Source organism: Gymnodraco acuticeps, unplaced genomic scaffold, assembly GCF_902827175.1.
Source record: "Gymnodraco acuticeps unplaced genomic scaffold, fGymAcu1.1, whole genome shotgun sequence".
Classification (NCBI taxonomy): domain Eukaryota; kingdom Metazoa; phylum Chordata; class Actinopteri; order Perciformes; family Bathydraconidae; genus Gymnodraco; species Gymnodraco acuticeps.
Genome location: NW_022990135.1, coordinates 3647779 through 3665459, shown reverse-complemented (window position 1 = coordinate 3665459; position 17681 = coordinate 3647779). Strand labels below are relative to the sequence as shown.

Genomic DNA, 17681 nt, shown 5'->3' with positions numbered 1-17681 from the left:
TCTTATCTTTTCACAGCATGGCATTATTTAAGTGAGATTGAAGAGCACACAAACATTGTGCTAAAAATGGACCAGTAAAGTGTGTGTGTAGCAGCTGACAAAAACAGGTGAGAGCCACACACACACACACACACACACACACACACACACACACACACACACACACACACACACACACACACACACACACACACGCACACACACACACACACACACACACACACACACACACACACACACACACACACACACACACACACACACCACACACACACACACACACACACACACACACACACACACACACACACACACACACACACACACACACACACACACACACACACACACACACACACACACACACACACACACACACACACACACACACACACACACACACACACTTCTGTCCACCAATCAGCATGAATCTTCCTTTTCCCTGTGGGGATTCCAGCTGTGTGGTTGGTTGTGTGTGTGTGTACCTCAATCAGTAATGTGAGTGCTGAAAATATTTACTATTAAAAATAAATGGTGTCAATTTGCTTACAGACAAAAGGCAATCACTGATGTGTCTGGATCAATAGGATCTTCTATTGTTGAGTCTTGTTTCTGTGGCCTGATAAAGTGTGAGGAGTGTGTAGAGTTAGGTAACATTTCTCCCGTGGGCAGCACTAAAGATAGATCAGACTACGCCACTTGTCAAGGAGTGTCTAACGGGTAATTTAAGCAGAAGGGGAGAGCAGATTGTCTGATGGGTAAAGAAACGTTTTCTATTGATTTTTGTAAAATATTTAGGGACTGTATGTAAATGATCGGGGTGAACCCTATGTTGCTGATGAAGACATATTTCACCTCTTTGCTGTCAAATTCATTGGGTCCACCATTATCTATTTGTTCTACTGCATTAATCTAAACCTTTCTGCATAGAATATATGCTGTTAGTGTTGGATTCATTGTAAAATGGCTGTGATTTAATGCGATTTACTGCATTGGTGTAATGTAATGTTTCATTATAGCTGGGTAAACAATGATTTTCCGTCCTTGGTTGGACATTTAAGATGAATACGATAATGGTAAGATCTCATTCCAAACACTCCAATTTAGTTTAATCGGATTAATAATATACTTACATTCAGGGTCTTGGTTGGTTACAATTTGGCTGATCGTCAAATTGTCCATGAACTGAAAATGCATGCACAGAACTGATCGGATTATAAAAATATCAAACATTGAACAGCCACAATCAACATGTCTCGTATCAATAAACACAACAGTAAAACCATTGGAATACACTTGGATCATAATACAGTCTTACTTTTTATATAGCTGTTATCATGTTAAATGTATTTCAAATAATTGTCATACGGTCCCTTAATATGAATGAGCTTTTGCACATACTGTATTAGTTTGGATCAGATTTATTTAGAATGTTTGACATCAAATGTTGAACATGTAACAGTACAATATGGATGTACACAGTACAGATGGGTATTATAGTGACACACCAACCATGGAAGTGCAGTCATAGTATGTTGTACTGTGGTAACACTTCAGTGACATGAGCATGTGTTACCCAGTAGAGGGCAGTGTGTATGTGTGTGTCCGTCGATCAGTTTACTGCTTTAACAAATATAAGCAGTAATAAGTAAAAAAACATTTTAAAAAATCACATTTTAATTCAACAAACAAAACACATTCAAATGCACAGTTATTCCATGAAGTTACAGAGCACCAGTCAATTATATAAAAGGACAACATACATGTTATTGATATAAGTAATGAGAGGCTTCATTTGTGTGTTATTGGCTCTTGCGGTTATGCACTAAAAAGGACCTACATTTTTTGGAGTAAAGAAATGAACGGCTACACTACACTATTGTGGCACATTGATTTCTGGTACCAGAGGATTTACTGGTCAGTCATTTTTTTCACAATCTTTGCAGCACTCACAAACATGATCATGTCCGAGAGGTGTGGGGATCCCTGGAAATAGAACACACAGTGAAGCTCATCTGTATTCCTGAGTAGGAGCGCTGGACTATCTCCTGCGTTAGATGCTGAGATAAAAAACAACGGAGGTATCTGTCAAAATGGGATCTCTTTCACTATAATTACAGGAAGATGATTTTACAATGAGTTAAACAGGAAGAGGCCCACAGACTTAATTGTAACAGGGATATAGAACATCAGTGTAAATGTAAATGCCGGAGGATTATGCAGAAACTACACAACCCTATGAAAAATAGCTGGTGTTAGCTGCCTCTCCTACAGCAGATGTTTGGCAGATGCCTTCACTCAACATCCTCAAAAAAAACATAAAAGTCAGTACTTTTGAACCAATACCATTCTTATGTCCTCATCTCTGTATGACAGGCTAGGTGTGCGTTAACATTGAAGGGATGAGTCACCAGATATCAGGCGATGATCACACACGTCCTCTTGCACTCGTCCTCCGTGTCAAAGCGGTTCTTGTTGCCGTTGCAGCCCCCGTACCAGAACTGTGCGCAGGCGTTGGCCTGCTTGTCGTAGTACCAGCGGATGTTGTAGTCTCGACACGTGCCCTGGTCCAGAACCAGGCCGCAGCGAGGGTCCAGCGGCACTCTCTCTGCAGGAAGACGAGCAGAGTCTAGCAAATCATTCTCACTGCATCAAAAATAATTGGCCTCTCTGCTCCTCACCTGTAGACCTCATTACTGAGTGTCAATCAGAAAGCACTTATCATAACCGCAGAGTCCCCTGCTACCACATGCATCATGGGCAGATTAGGCACAGACATGCCCCCCCCCCTCTCACCTACATACAGTAGGAGCCACACCCACACACACACACACACACACACTATTGTACTTTAAACATTCATATTTCTTGTCTCGAGTATTTTTCTCACAGTGGTTTTCTTCCCAGGGGCCGTCGGTAGACAATAACCTTACAGTTTGAGGTTCATAAAACGAGCTCATAAATCTGAACATATTAAAACACACCGCCGTTGGGCAGAGAAAGAACGCCCATCGCACAAACGGCTTTTCCATTAGTCATCGTGCGTTTCTGTAGTAATGTATGATTTATCAGGGAGTAACTGAAAAGTGTCCATATGACACCGATAACAATAAAGCAGAAATTCCTAATGTATTTTATAGATGCACTTACTAATACTGTTACTGTTGAATTACCTGTTGAAATCTTCCAGAAGACTGTCAATCACGTTTTATAATTGTAAAGAATTAAGTTATTTAATTGACCCAGAACTCATGGTCAATGATTCCTTATGCTTCGTGCAAAAGATGAGCTTACCTGAAGTCTGGGTGTTAGTCATATCTCAGTCTCTGTGTCAGGAGGAGCATGTTGAACGGCAGCTCAAAGTTATCTGAACCAATGATTCAGAGGAACGCCAAAGACAATCTCTCCTCACTTGGAAATTAGTTCCAGCTCTCTGATTTTCCAGTTGACTGTATCACGAACAGCCAGGAAAAGAACATCATGAGTATATTGGAAGGATAGCCAATGTGGTTTTTTAGTCTAGTTGAACCTTTGAAATGCAGTAGGGATAGGGGTTTGAATTCAACCACAAGTGCAGTTTATATTCAATCATTAAAATGTTTGTCTCAGGAATGATGCAGTTAAAAACACTCATGTGCACGCTATGATTATAACACATCGCTTGTTTGATTATAATTATAAAGCTAAAGGAATGATTTATTGTATTCCTGCTGCCTGAGGAGTCAACAACAGGAAGTTTCTTCACTCCTTTTCATTTGTTGCTACTGTTATTCTGTAATTACAAATAATTGTTTTGGACGAGCGCTCTCTTTTGTGCACAGGTATGTTAGTGTGTCATGTCTCTGCGTGCACTGGCTGTGCGAGAGAATGATGGAAAAGCATCTGTACCTTTGGGAAGCGCTGGCTTTACGCGCTCTATGGACACACCCGAGGATGATATGGTTGTTCTTGAGGAAGAAGATGATGAAGATGAGGAGGAGGAGCCTCTCGTACTGGAGGATTCCTCTTCCTCTGAGGTGTTGCGGTTAAATGTGTCCCCACGCTCGTTTCCAGTCAACACATACTGACTTCCTCCTCCCTGAGAGGGACAAAACCGTTGTTAACAGCTTCATAATGTTAATTACATATAATTATAAATGTATGTTCCTTACATGTCCTGTGCTGGATCCTTTGCTGGACCCTGTGTTGGACCCTGTGCTGGACCCTGTGCTGGACCCTGTGTTGGACCCTGTGCTGGACCCTGTGCTGGACCCTGTGTTGGACCCTGTGCTGGACCCTGTGCTGGACCCTGTGCTGGACCCTGTGCTGGACCCTGTGCTGGACCCTGTGCTGGACCCTGAGCTGCCCTGCTGTTTGGAGTCTACCTGGACCCCTGTGTTGGTGCCAGTGTTACGGCCGCTCTGAACCTGCTGCTCAGTGGAAGGCCTGAAGGGATATCCTCCAATGGCGTACTTCCCGTTGTTTCCGTTCCCGTATCCGTTGTTCCCATGGCCGTTGTAGCCATTTGTTATTCTGTTATATATCAGGGCTCCATTCTCATCCTCACAGAACTGGCTGACCAACTTGGATTCCAGCGCTAAGACAAAGACAGAGAGAGAGGAGAGGTCAGAGATACAGGAAGTGTTGTCTCGACAGATTCTACACCTATTGGGATATACTGTAATAGCAGCATGGTTCTGGGGAGGGATCTGTTGGTAAGTCCACCATTTAAGTCCAGATCAAAATATCTCAACAGCTATTGGATGGATTGCCAGTTTAATAATTTAAACTATCTTAAGCATTTGGGTACTGGCATTTTTAAATACCATTGAATGTATTAAGCTCATATCCCTCAAAAAACGAGGAATATAACACTGACACACCGACAAAGACACATTTCTCTAACCTGGCAAAGTGTTGAAGTCGTCGATGAGGAACATGTGCTCGGTGTCGGGGTCCGAGGCGATCAGATTGAGCTCTCTCATGAATTCGGCCTGTGTTGGGTCTGAGGTGTTCACAATCCCCAGAGCGAACATCTCGATATTGGCGGCGTGAGCTTCTCGTACGGCCAGATCCAGCTTCACCGGCTCCCGCTTGTCCGTCTGCCCGTCAGTGATCACGATGGCCACTTTGCTGACCCCCACACGGGAGCTGTAGAACGCGTCCTGGGTGGCTTTACGGATGGCTGTCCCGGTGTAAGTGCCCTCTCCCATGTACGGGATGTTCCTGATGGCCTGCTTGATGTCCTGCTTGGTGGTGTAGCGCGCCAGGTTGAACACCAGCTTCACCTCCAGGCTGTACAGCACCAGGCCGATCCTGGTGGCGTTGCGTCCCACCGTGACGCGGTCCACCAGCGCCGCCACAAAGTCCTTGATGATCTCAAAGTTATCCGGGCCCACGCTCTCTGAGCTGTCAATGACAAACACCAGCTCCATGGGCCTCTCCTTACACTTGATCCCACATCCTGGAAGCACATCAACATATGAGATCATGGAGGAAGAGTTTACGCTGTGGAATCGGAGCTAATGATTTACAGATAAGATCAAACAGTGGCTTAGATTCAGAAATGACTTTACCACAGATCTCTTTGATCATCCGAATGATGTCGTCCCTCTGAAACAAATACACCAATGCAGTTTGAGTGTAGGAATAAAAATAAACTGAAACTCAATGTTCGACCGAGTCATTCACCCTTTACTTTTGTAAGAATAGCAATATTATTAACACTTAATACTTCAGTTTACCATAAAAATCTAATTTGAACACGCAATGTTTTCAGTTGAAAGAAAGCGTATGACAAAAATTAATCTAATCTAACTAACACTGTCACAAAAACTACAATACTCCCAAAGAGGCGTAAACGTACTAACATTATGTTACTGGAGAAAGCATAGAAAAAATAGAGACTCACAGTGAGGCCGGCTTCACCTTTGACACCAGAGTGGCCCTGAGAGGAGACAAAAAGTAGTTATAATACTCTCACATTTGTTTCCACACATTTTAAATTCCATTTACGAGACAAAAGGCTAAGAGCATACTTATCTCAAAGCAATCAGAGTAAATGGACATATTGATGATATTGAGGGTCACTCACAGGCTGCCCTGCGTTTCCAGGGTCTCCCAGCTCTCCTTTGATTCCCTTCAGCCCCCTCTCCCCTCCAGATCCACGGTCACCCTGTCACACATTAGAAAGCATAATATCAGCAGTCAGAACATATAAGTGCATAGAAACCCACAGCAGTGCTCCTGGACCACATGGTGACTCACTTTAGCTCCAGGAAAGCCTTCTCCAGGCAGCCCCCTCGGGCCCGTCACACCCTGGGACCCCAGCTCCCCCTGAAACAAACACATGAGTTACCTTCTCTGTGTGCATGGTAGTTAGAGACCTCTCAGATTAACATTAGAAATACACTGATTTCTATTTGTAAGGATAAACAATAGCTTACCTTTGGTCCCTGAACTCCTTGTCCTTGTGGCCCTGTCGGCCCTGAGGGGCCAGGCCGCCCAGCGTTACCCTGCAGTACAGAGGATACATTCAGGGTCATATTGGAATGGACTTCATTCAATTTTCCTTATTTTATACAATTTCCATTAACATTCGACCACATATACCCCATTTGTATTAGGCTCTATTGACCTCTGTGTCTGAAAAGCTTGGTTAGGCAACATATTCTTTCAAAAATACCCCCAGCTTTCTATGAGAGAATGACCCTGCATGTCACCTAATGTATTGCCTCAGTACACATTTACCTAAAGAGTAAATTGTCTCAACAGCTAGTTTCACTATAGGTATAACAAACATTTGAACTTAGGTTTTTAATCTGTCGTCAAATGACATTTGAGCTTGCTATAGTTGCATGCAGGCAACAGTCCAGTTTTTGCTGTTTTGTAATAAAAAGGCACATTTTCTTTCTTTATAAATACAACTTGAACTTGTTAGAGTGTGTTAGAGGCCACACCAGCGATATATCACACATGTGTAACCACTAATTCCTCTTTCTTGAACAAATGTAGAACTCATTTGTGTGTTGTTCTGATTTCCCAGATTTCAGCTGACTAGGCCTGCTTCTCATAACACACACATGTCTGTGGAGATTCACGCTCTGCATTAATATGTGCTGCGGGAGAATCATGATAAATGCCATGAACAAATGAACTGTCAGCTGTAGAATATATAAGACCCCTGTGTGTTGGCCTTGACTCACTTTAGCAGAAACAGAATACAAACAGTATTTTATGAGTTTTAAAAGGTGGATGTAAAGTTGAAATGGAAATAATTTTAATTAAAAAAACTGTCAAATCTGAAAAGTAGAAATTGCTGCGGTACCGGAGGTCCTTGGAGGCCCTCGCCCAGAGGTCCTGACAAACCTGGCAACCCTCGGTAACCGACATCCCCCTGCAGGAGAGAAAACACAGTGAAGATATGTGTAACACTTACAACACAGCAATTTAAAATCCATCAACAAATTAACTCCTGTGCTGTGTGAAATATTTCCCTTTAATTAGTTTTCTCAAACAAATGACCACATCCTTCACTGGGATGATACTTTCACTCAAAGAATGTTCAAATGTATCTTTGGCAATTGCTTTTCACTGCAGAGGTTCATTTTGCCAAAGTATTAGCACAATATATTACACTGTGTATTGTCCTCCTAAAGAACCATTTGTTTTATAAAGGCTAATACATCACACTTTCCCATTAGTCCAAAACTTGCACTAACTTTACAAAAATCATTTTATCTCACCTTCGGTCCAGGGATTCCCACTCCTTCCTGTCCGGGTTCTCCTGTGAGTCCAGGCAGACCAGGAGGGCCCTATAACATGGAGGTAGAATACAATCTTAAAACAGGCTTACATTCAAAATGCGAAATTTAAAGATTACTTTGAAGTTTTAGCATTTCCACGGACACCTTGAGAGATGGTGAAATTATTAAAGGAATAGTAATTTTGATAGGAAACTTGCATAGATTACGCAGGGGTTCCCAACCTTTTTTCCCAAGAGCCCCCCCAAATGACTCCTGTTGGAAGTTGCGGCCCCCCCCCACCAGTTGTGGGTGTAACGCGTTACAAAAGTAACGGAGTTACAGTAATATATTACTTTTTGCTGTAACGAAGTAATGTAACGCATTACTAATGAAATGTGGGTAATATATTACCCGTTACAATGCTCAGTAACGCAGTTACAACACATTTTAACCCGAAATGAAATGGTGTTTTGTTTTTTAACAATGTAGGACTAACATAGCGAGACATTCCGACACCAGACAAATTGTGCGGGTAGATTAGTAAACCTGGTGTGTTTAACCTTCAGGCTTCGCGTCGGGATCTTCGGGGCAGTTGAATGTTATGCACCCTCTATTCAAAAAAGAGAACGGAGCGAAAAACACAAACAACAAATTGTGTCTGGTGCGCGTGACCTGCTCCGCTGCGCGTGCATCATTTCCAAAGTGCTACCACAGCAGTGACACACCTCTGTGGATAATCATTTATACGAAAATGGTTAAAGCAACCATCACTAAACGCCAGCAACACTGCATCTACTGCAGACCGTAGCAACAGGCCAGATGGGGACATCACGTTACCCTCCGTTGTGGACACTACTCCCGCCTGACTCGCCGCCCTCGCCCCCGGAGCAGCAGTCTTCGTTGCCCGAAACTACGCAGCCCCTCTGCGGCCCGCAGGTGCCAGCCAGGATACCACGGCAAAACAGAGCCTGCCCAGGTATATCCAGTACTCGAGTTGAGGGGGGATGAGGGGGGATGGCATCCCCCCTGAAATAAAAACGGTCAAAATCATCCCCCTTCTAAAACTGCCATTCCCCCTTTCCATCCCTTTATGTAATTGTATCAATGAACGTGGCACTGGTATTACTGCTATTTCAACATTAATTTTGCGCATTTTGAGTAAAATACTGTGGGCGAGTGAGCACGCACACACGCAATGACATTTTTACCAAGTCACTGACGCTATAGGCTACTATGCGAGTGCCCTAGAGGGCGCCAGAGCGCCGTGATGCGCCTGTTTGATCGATGCCAGAAGCTGCATTGATTGATTGATTGAAAAGTGTATTAACAGCTTGTATATTGGGTACAGTACAGTACAGCTCAAAACATACAATTGTTAAGGGGATGCAGACCAGAGAAAGACTTTCGTCTTGTTTACATCAGGGTCCCCCATTTCCAATTCATCATATCATTTAAGACATATAAGACATATAAGACATATAAGACATACAGATGGCTTATTTACAATTTACATACAGGTGGTTTTTTACATACAGATTGCTTATTTACAATTTTCATTTTAGATTTCGTTCTAATACATCCTAACCGGACATTTAAGACATACCAAGTCTACAGATATACAGTTAGTAACAGAGTCTAAAATGCGAGTATATACATAGATGGGGGGGGGGGAAGCTGTCCATTGAACGACAGGTTGAGATTTGTACCATTACCGGGGCCAGTTTTGCAATGCTCTCCCCCGAAGGTGCTCTTTAAGAGAGGTTTTGAAGGTAAGTATAGTTTTACTTTCCTTTACAGTTGTGTGAAGAGCGTTCCACCTTGATGTGGCATAATTGCGAAACGTGTATTCCCCCTTTTTTGTGCCAAATCTGGGTTTCACATGATTTGTGGAGCTCCCTCTGGTGTTATGATCATGGTATTCCTTGACCTTTGGGAAGAATTTTGACATGTACATGGGTACCATAGAGGTGTAGTGGATCTTGTAGACCAGGCCCATTGCAAGTAGCTGTACTCTGTAGCAGCACTAGCGCAGGTAACGGTCATCACAATGGCCAAGCGACCAGGAGGACAACGCGATCTGAGGGACTTCATATTTAAAAATACTAAAAATAACATTTCAGGTAAGTCAAGAGTCAGTAATCTTAGTCATTACTCATTACTTTAGTCACCAAAGGTGGAATCTATGGACATAAGCAGCATTAACAACTTAGTTTGGAGTTTAGCTACGTTTTTCTCTCGTGTTAGCTAGCTGGTAAGACTCAAAACTGTTGATGAAATGATACCACCAGCACCAGAAGAGCTGAAACCCCTCCTTCAAGCAGTGAACACTTTGGTCATCTCCACAGCTGAGTGTGAACGTGGGTTTAGTCAGATGAACATTTTAACCACAACTAGAAGCTCCCTAGAGGTAAAAAGCATGTCAGCCTTGCTTTTCATCAAGTGTGTTGGCCCTCCACTGAACAAGTTCAGAACTTCAGACCAGATGTATATGTCAAGACTTGGCTTCAAAGCCATTGCTTAGCTAACAATCCGAAAGCAAGAGCCAGAAAAATTGAGACCAAAAAGCATGATTATGAAAATCTTTGGAAACTTCTATGAGATGGGGGAGAGTGGAGTAGGCAGCCATTGACAACATTGGTCCTATTTTGTATTATCTGTATCTTTTAATATATCTTCATATGTTGTAAACAATTTCAATTTGGACTTAATGCCCTGTTAAAAAAAGTAACATTGGGAATGTTAACATAAAATATTTGTGAACTGCAATAAAATGATGACGGATCAATTTTTTTCAAATTTTGTTCCTCAAATTGTTCATGAAGTGTTTAATTTACATAATGATTTAATTAATTACGATACAAATGTAACCCTTTAGATACCAGTTTTGATCGTATACCAGTAACTGCTTTTTTGAAAAAATACACTATAATTCAATATTCTAAAAACTATTTTGACTTTATTATTAGTATAATCAGTTGGTCCATCTGAATAATACATGAGGGACTGTTAACCTACAAGATTTGTACCATAGACTTCCATTATAACCACATTTGTGTATCCCCTCCCCCCCTTTCAATTAAAGTGAAAAAAAGATTTTGCACTAATTGTCCTCTGCATTTGACCCTAAATGTTAGTGGTGTCATGGCAGCCCAGGGACCGACTCTAATTCTGAGGTGCCTTGGTCAAGAGCAATGACAGGAGTATCTGAACATCCATAACATGCATGTTGTTTTAGGAGTATAATAATTATCTTTATGCTGGTTGGTCTCCCACCCTCGGCGGGTTATCAGCACAAATTATGTCCCCATAAAATCCACCATCCCCCCTGATTTTTTTTTACAACTTGAGTACTGGGTATATCTAAACAAGTACCCGCCTGTACAGTGGGGTAAGGTGGTCATTTTGCAGCTCGTGGTATAAAAATAGACACGGGCTAGAATATTCATGTGAAAATAGTGCCATATTCTGCCATGCCTGTAGAAATGTTGGGTCAAAAATAATGCATACAATAGCACAGATGCCTTCACCACAAATGGCTACAAAAGATCTCATATCCCAAGCTTATCAACGAGCTGATGTTGCAGCTGAAATGTTCTCCAGGTCACAAAGTCAACCTCACATGATGGACAGTAAATGTTCTCTTCCCAGAGTATATGATGGGACCAAAGTGATGATTTAGTAGGCTACATGGTTTTAATAATACTTTTGCTTTTCAATGTTTGCCAGTTCAAATAATATTTGCCTTGATTTACAATATGTTCTCATTTGTTTTATCAGTACAGTTTTGAAGCTGTTGTGCTTTTCTTTGCCACAGTCCACTTTGGACTATATGAGATATTTCAGGATTGCACTTTTAACTTGAAATGTTCTCACTTGCTTGGTTTCAAAACATAACAAATGCCATAATCTGTTCATTGGGGACCATCAATGCTATTTTTCATTGCTGTTGCCGGCCACTATTGCTCATGTAAACCTACTACTGCTGCGCCCCCTGTAACCTCAGAGGCACCCTGAGTCATTTAGTTCTGGAACCGGGCCTGTACACGGCCTTATACTAAACACACTACAGAGCCCATTCCGTGTCCTGTTATTATTCACTTCCTCTCTGCCTTCTTCTGGTGATTTACCTGACGTCCAGCGCTCCGTCTTTTAACCTCTTTTCCTTTCTCTTTCTTTCCTTAGCAACCTTCATTATAGTCCTTGACAGTGGTTCAACTGTATTAACAACGTGTCACATGTTAAGAAGTTACAATCAGAATCAAGTATTCAACTAAGCCGTGTAATACAAGTTGTCAGTAGCCTTAAGGGCCTACACAGTTGTTATGCTATACCACATCGCCCTTCACTGGATGTATAATGAGCTGCACTAAACCACATTTTAGCATTTAAAACACCTAGCCATTCTTTTGCGGTTATTTTGGTGAAAGTAACTCAAAAGTAACTAAAGTAGTGTAACTCATTACATTTCAGAGACAGTAATTTTGTAATGTAACTTATTACTTTCAAAAGAGAGTAATAAGTAATATATTACATTTTGGAAGTAACTTGCCCAACACTGCCCCCCACACACACAAGGGGGGGGGGGGCGCAACAGCGGTAATTAAAGTTTAAAAGTCTCAAAAATGCTACAACTACTGTCACAAACGGGATGAATGTGAAGTATTTTGTTAAAGGAGGATGAAAGCGTAATTAAGGAGCACTATTGGAGTGACTTTGATGGTTATTGGACTCAGGATTAATTAATTTGGATTCCCGCTCTATGAAGAAATTAAAGGACGGCGCAAGTGGAAACAATTCACAAAACTGTTTAAAACACATGCTCAAAGTAGTTTATGTGGATTCAAAAGTCGTAAATAATCTACAAAATGGAGGAGACCGATCTGATCGGAGCAACTGACAAATAATCCAACTGAAACCGGCATGGACAATGACTATGTTTAAAAATGCGCTTATCCAGAAAAGCCTGGTTTGGACACTTTACGGGCAGAAGAAACATTTCTATTAAAGAAAGAATTATACATTTCTGTCTTTTTATGCCTATATTAGCTACTAACTTGAATTTGTATTCAAATTAATTAATCAATTTTTTATATTTTATTGTAATGTAGAGACAAGGCTTTTAGTGACAATCATGTATTGTGTTACAATTATATGTAAAAAAAAAAAAAAAAGTCTAAATATGATATTTGGCCTTAAATAATCTGAGGCCTGGCTCCCCCCCTGCGATCTTTGGCGTCCCCCTCAAGGGGGGCGCGCCCCCCAGGTTGGGAACCACTGGACTACGGGACGTTCCAGGCAAGTAATAATTAAGTGTCAAATTGCGTAAACCATAAACATTTCAGTTTGTGTATAGATTAAAGATAAAATAGATAACTTGTGTGAGCTTTAGGCACTGATTTCGTTGCATATGGAAAGAGCACGGCCAGCTGTTTCTGCCTGTTGGAATCCGTATGCTAAGCTAAGATTCAGTTGGCTTAATTTTTGGTATCGATCTCATTGGCAATATAGTGATACATAAATATGCCTAATTCCCAAGATGTTGAAGTATCCCTTTAACTCTCTTCCCCAGTGAGTCATTCCAGTGCTTTGTATTTGCCCCAAGGGTCTGCTTTTTATGGAGAATTAAGGAGAATGTACATGAGGGTCAGCTACCGTAACTTTTGGCAATAAATGTTAATATATGTCTGGAACCGATAAGTAGATTAAGGGAGGGAAAAGACAGATGTATGGCTGACTTAATGTAATGTGACGAGTGATGGATGAACAGATTTATGAGTGGACAAATGGGAATGTCAGTGTGTGTTTCAGCTCCTCACCGAGGGGCCGGGGAAGCCCTCTCCTTTGGGGCCGAATGGACCTGAAGGGCCAAAGTCTCCACGGTCCCCCTGCAGAACAAATCATTTATTCATCCAGGATACAAAGTGATTTACAGATCCATGTTCAAAGAAGAGGAAGGAATGTGGAGGTGAATGGGCACATGTGCTATCTGCTGCTGTATAGTGAGTAAGTGTTGTGCAATACATCAAAACAGGGAAAGGTTAAATCTACAGAGTATGCTTTAACATTGAGTTCAGCACGACAGGACATCATCCCCTTTGTTCTGCCTGGATGCTGCTCAGCGATTACATTTCAATTATAATTGATCATTCCCCAGATGTGGAGTTTAGCTATGACATCATGCTTTAAGTGTTTGTGGTCATCCCATAGTAACAAACACATTGTGTTTTAGAGCAGTGTTACCTTTGGACCAGGAAGTCCGTAGCCAGTCTCACCGAGCGGACCAGGAGGACCACTCGGGCCAAATCACCCTGGAACAGACGTTACACATTATTATTGAATGAAAATACTGGATCGTTTTCTCAATTACATCATTGTATGATCTAGAGAGCTACAGTTACTGTACCTTGGCAGATTAAGATTTTACAGGAGTTTAGCAAGAGTAACACGTGATTGCTTAAGACCGAATAAGTATCACTTTGTAAACATTTAAAGTTGGTACGAGCTTTGCACTTGGTGTTTGGCCGCACTATATTTGCTTATGATGGATTTGTTTGTATCATGCACTCGCACAAGGATACACTATTACGGACAGTAACCTAAACAAAACTTAGCGAAGAAGAAAAAGAAGATCTAAAAAAAAAAAAAAGCAGGTTTACCTGGCCTCAAAGACACATATAATGCATTTGGGTGCCAAACATTTAATACACACATAAATCTATCTGTGTTTTTACAAGAAAACCACTATTAAAAATAAAAAATTGGCACGGATGGCAAGAGGTCTTTCAAATTGATTTGAAACTGCTTTAATATTTCACCTTTAAATCGCTTAAACTAGAGAGGAATGACTAATGCCAGTGTTATTTTGGTGAGGTAATGACCATCCTGGCCAAAAGAGGGAATGAGATATAAAAAGCTCCTGAAACATTTGAACTGAGTTTTAACGATCACAAATATAATCACTTAGAGGCTTCCACAGTTTCTATTGTCACTGCAGTAGGTTGTGTTACCTTTGGCCCAGAGACGAAGCGTCCTGGGGGCCCGGCTGAGCCCCCCCTGCCCTGCGCCCCTGGTTCTCCCTGATGAAGATTAATGCAAATCGTCAATTATCTTCTGCCATCATTCCTATACCCTTCCAAGAGGCCATGGACAGGGTCTCAATGCAAATATAAAAATAATGATGGCTAATGAAGCTAACAGCTCCTCACCTTTGGTCCTGAGGGCCCAGCGATGCCGGGGGGGCCGTGCAGGCCCCGGATCCCTCTCTGGCCTTGGTCGCCCTGAAACACCACATTTGGGAATACACTTACTAATATGATAGCTGTGACTGTACTTATTATATGCAGGTCAGCAAAGTCCAAGTGCAAGAAATGCAAAAATGTCACTTTTTTTTTTTTACCTTCTCACCCTGGGTGCCAATTCCAGCGGCCCCCTCTAACCCCCTGAGGCCTGTGGGGTCCGGGCGCTCCCTGAACACCACACACACACACACACACACACACACACACACACACACACACACACCACACACACACACACACAGCACACACACACACACACACACACACACACACACACACACACACACACACACACACACACACACACACATCACACACACACACACACACACACACACACACACACCACACACACACACACACACACACACACACACACACACACACACACACACACACACACACACACACACACACACACACACACACACACACACACACACACACACACACACACACACACACCAACACACGCACACACACGCACACACACGTTTTATTTTGGAGAAAAAACAGATACAGAACATACATTTCCAAGTGTGCTTCTTCATTGGTGGTTTAAAGCGATATTGGTGGGATCAATAAGGCGAAATGTGAAATGATAAGACTGGAATCATTTCCTACAGGGTCGATAATAATGTAAATTATATAATTCTCCATGGGCTACAGAGCTTCCTGCTGTTTTGAGAATATTTAATTGCATACATGTACAGGAAACAATCCATCATGCAGTGTGAAGACAAGAGGAAGAAAGTTACTTGCAAGACTTGAGGAAAATGGTTAGAAAATATCTTGTTAAAGTCGTATTCAATAATGTTATGTTATAGTGAACTTATAAGAAGACAAAGGGTTGAGAATGAATCACACTTTCTTCTGTATTGTCCTAATATACATCAAATGAATTGACTGTTAAATATGACAAAATGGTCTGGGGCTGAACGGATCATGAGAAAATTGAATATTTTGTCATTTGAATGCTTATAAGTAGGCTTCCTTTGATTCTAAAGCTTGTAATAAATGTCCCGAGGGTTTATTTCTTTGTGTTATTTGTATTTGAATTATCTTATAAAAATGAAGTTGCTACCTTGTGTCTCTTTTTCGAAATAATGTCATCCGGTTGGCGGTGGATATATTTTTGATGCATGTGACATTATAAGGAAAAAACGTGACCTACCTTCTGTCCCGGGGCTCCGTCCTCCCCTGGCAGGCCGGGCAGACCGGACAGCCCCGTAGACCCCGGCTCCCCCTGGAGAAAGAACCATGGCTGCGTGTCAGGGTGTGAACCAGAACGTTAGGATTGTAGTTGCTGTTGATGTGCGCTGTGACTCACCTTCGCTCCAGGGTCTCCAGCCCCTCTCTCACCTGGGCCGCCAACCTCGCCAGGTAACCCCTGGTCCCCCTGTGAGACAACACGGCAGTGGGTCTTATTATAGCTCCTATCTTAGGCTGAATACTACTCTTTTATGTGCAAAGGGTCTTTAATGGTGCAGATTTAGCATCCAACTGAACCACAGTGTTATCAAAGACAAACCTTGGATCCAGCAAAGCCCTCTCCTGTGGGGCCTCTGCTCCCCAATGGGCCCCTCGGTCCTTCCACACCCTGTAAGGATCAATGGATGCAGTTATACAAAAAAGCCAGATCAAATAAAAACGAACACCAAGTTATAATTGGATGGCTAAGGAACTGTGCAAATATGATGGTTATAAAAACAAAATATCTTGGTCTTCCCCTTGAAGATAGTTTAAGTGGAGCTCATTATAAACTATTTTGTATCAAACTAATGATTATTTTCATCATGGAATAATCTCCATTATTCGCTTGAATGTTCCCTCACAAATTGTGTTCCACTGAGAGTCCAAACTTTTGAGAAACATTAATAAAAATAACTTAACAATATTTGTGAATGATAATCTAAAAGGTTGTTCTTATAGACAACGTTTTTAAGCCATCAGAAAAAATATTGTGGAGTCAAATATACAGTATTTCCCTCTGAATTGTAGTCGAGAGAAAAGTAAAAGTGTCAAGAAAAAGACTCAAGTAACATAGTACCTCAAAATTGTAGCTAAGTACAGTACTTGAGTAAAGTATATACAGTTCCACTTCTGACAGCACTGAACTTGTGTTATCATATTAGGGAAACGGCCACAGCTGTTGCTCCAAAGCATGAACAGTTGTGCAACTTACGCATTACATATTTTGTAATAATGACGAACGGTAAGTCAGACTGACCTTACGAACCCTAGGCTACATTTAATTCATATTTATTTATCCCAAAATGTTTCTTCAGTCTCTAAAACAAACTAAAATGTAATTGATGAATAGCATGGCTCACACTAACTGTATAGCAGTTAAATAAAGTGGGAGTCACTTGCCTTCTCGCCCTGTATGCCAACTCCTGGGAGGCCGAGTGGCCCTGGAAGACCCGGGGGGCCGAAGTCCCCCTGCAGGGTTGGATCAGAAGGTTAACGATGACACCAGCTGGTAGTGTTGATAGTATTACCGTGCATCAAATGTCACGTTCATGATTTACAGCATGTGGAAAGCACACAGATATAAACATTCTCCACATCATGCAGTCAAATCTTTCCACACGCATACCCTGATGATATTTGCATGTCTTTTCAAGCATCACATGTAACACAGAGAAAAGCCTGTAGG

General features: G+C 41.8%; 1 protein-coding gene across 1 annotated transcript in view; it reads right to left on the bottom strand.

Moving 5' to 3' along the window:
* Positions 1-1420: 1420 nt before the first annotated feature.
* LOC117546736 (collagen alpha-1(XXVIII) chain-like) overlaps positions 1421-17681 on the bottom strand; it is a 38774-nt gene continuing 22513 nt past the window's right edge. Inside the window, 21 exon segments of the mRNA XM_034217093.1 lie at positions 1421-2608; positions 3889-4078; positions 4152-4576; positions 4886-5443; positions 5556-5592; positions 5891-5926; positions 6074-6154; positions 6247-6315; positions 6426-6494; positions 7307-7375; positions 7725-7793; positions 13541-13609; positions 13965-14026; positions 14029-14032; positions 14732-14800; positions 14930-15001; positions 15121-15186; positions 16197-16268; positions 16353-16421; positions 16554-16622; positions 17396-17464. Coding sequence (XP_034072984.1) covers positions 2418-2608; positions 3889-4078; positions 4152-4576; positions 4886-5443; positions 5556-5592; positions 5891-5926; positions 6074-6154; positions 6247-6315; positions 6426-6494; positions 7307-7375; positions 7725-7793; positions 13541-13609; positions 13965-14026; positions 14029-14032; positions 14732-14800; positions 14930-15001; positions 15121-15186; positions 16197-16268; positions 16353-16421; positions 16554-16622; positions 17396-17464 — 2415 coding nt within the window. The 3' untranslated portion in view covers positions 1421-2417.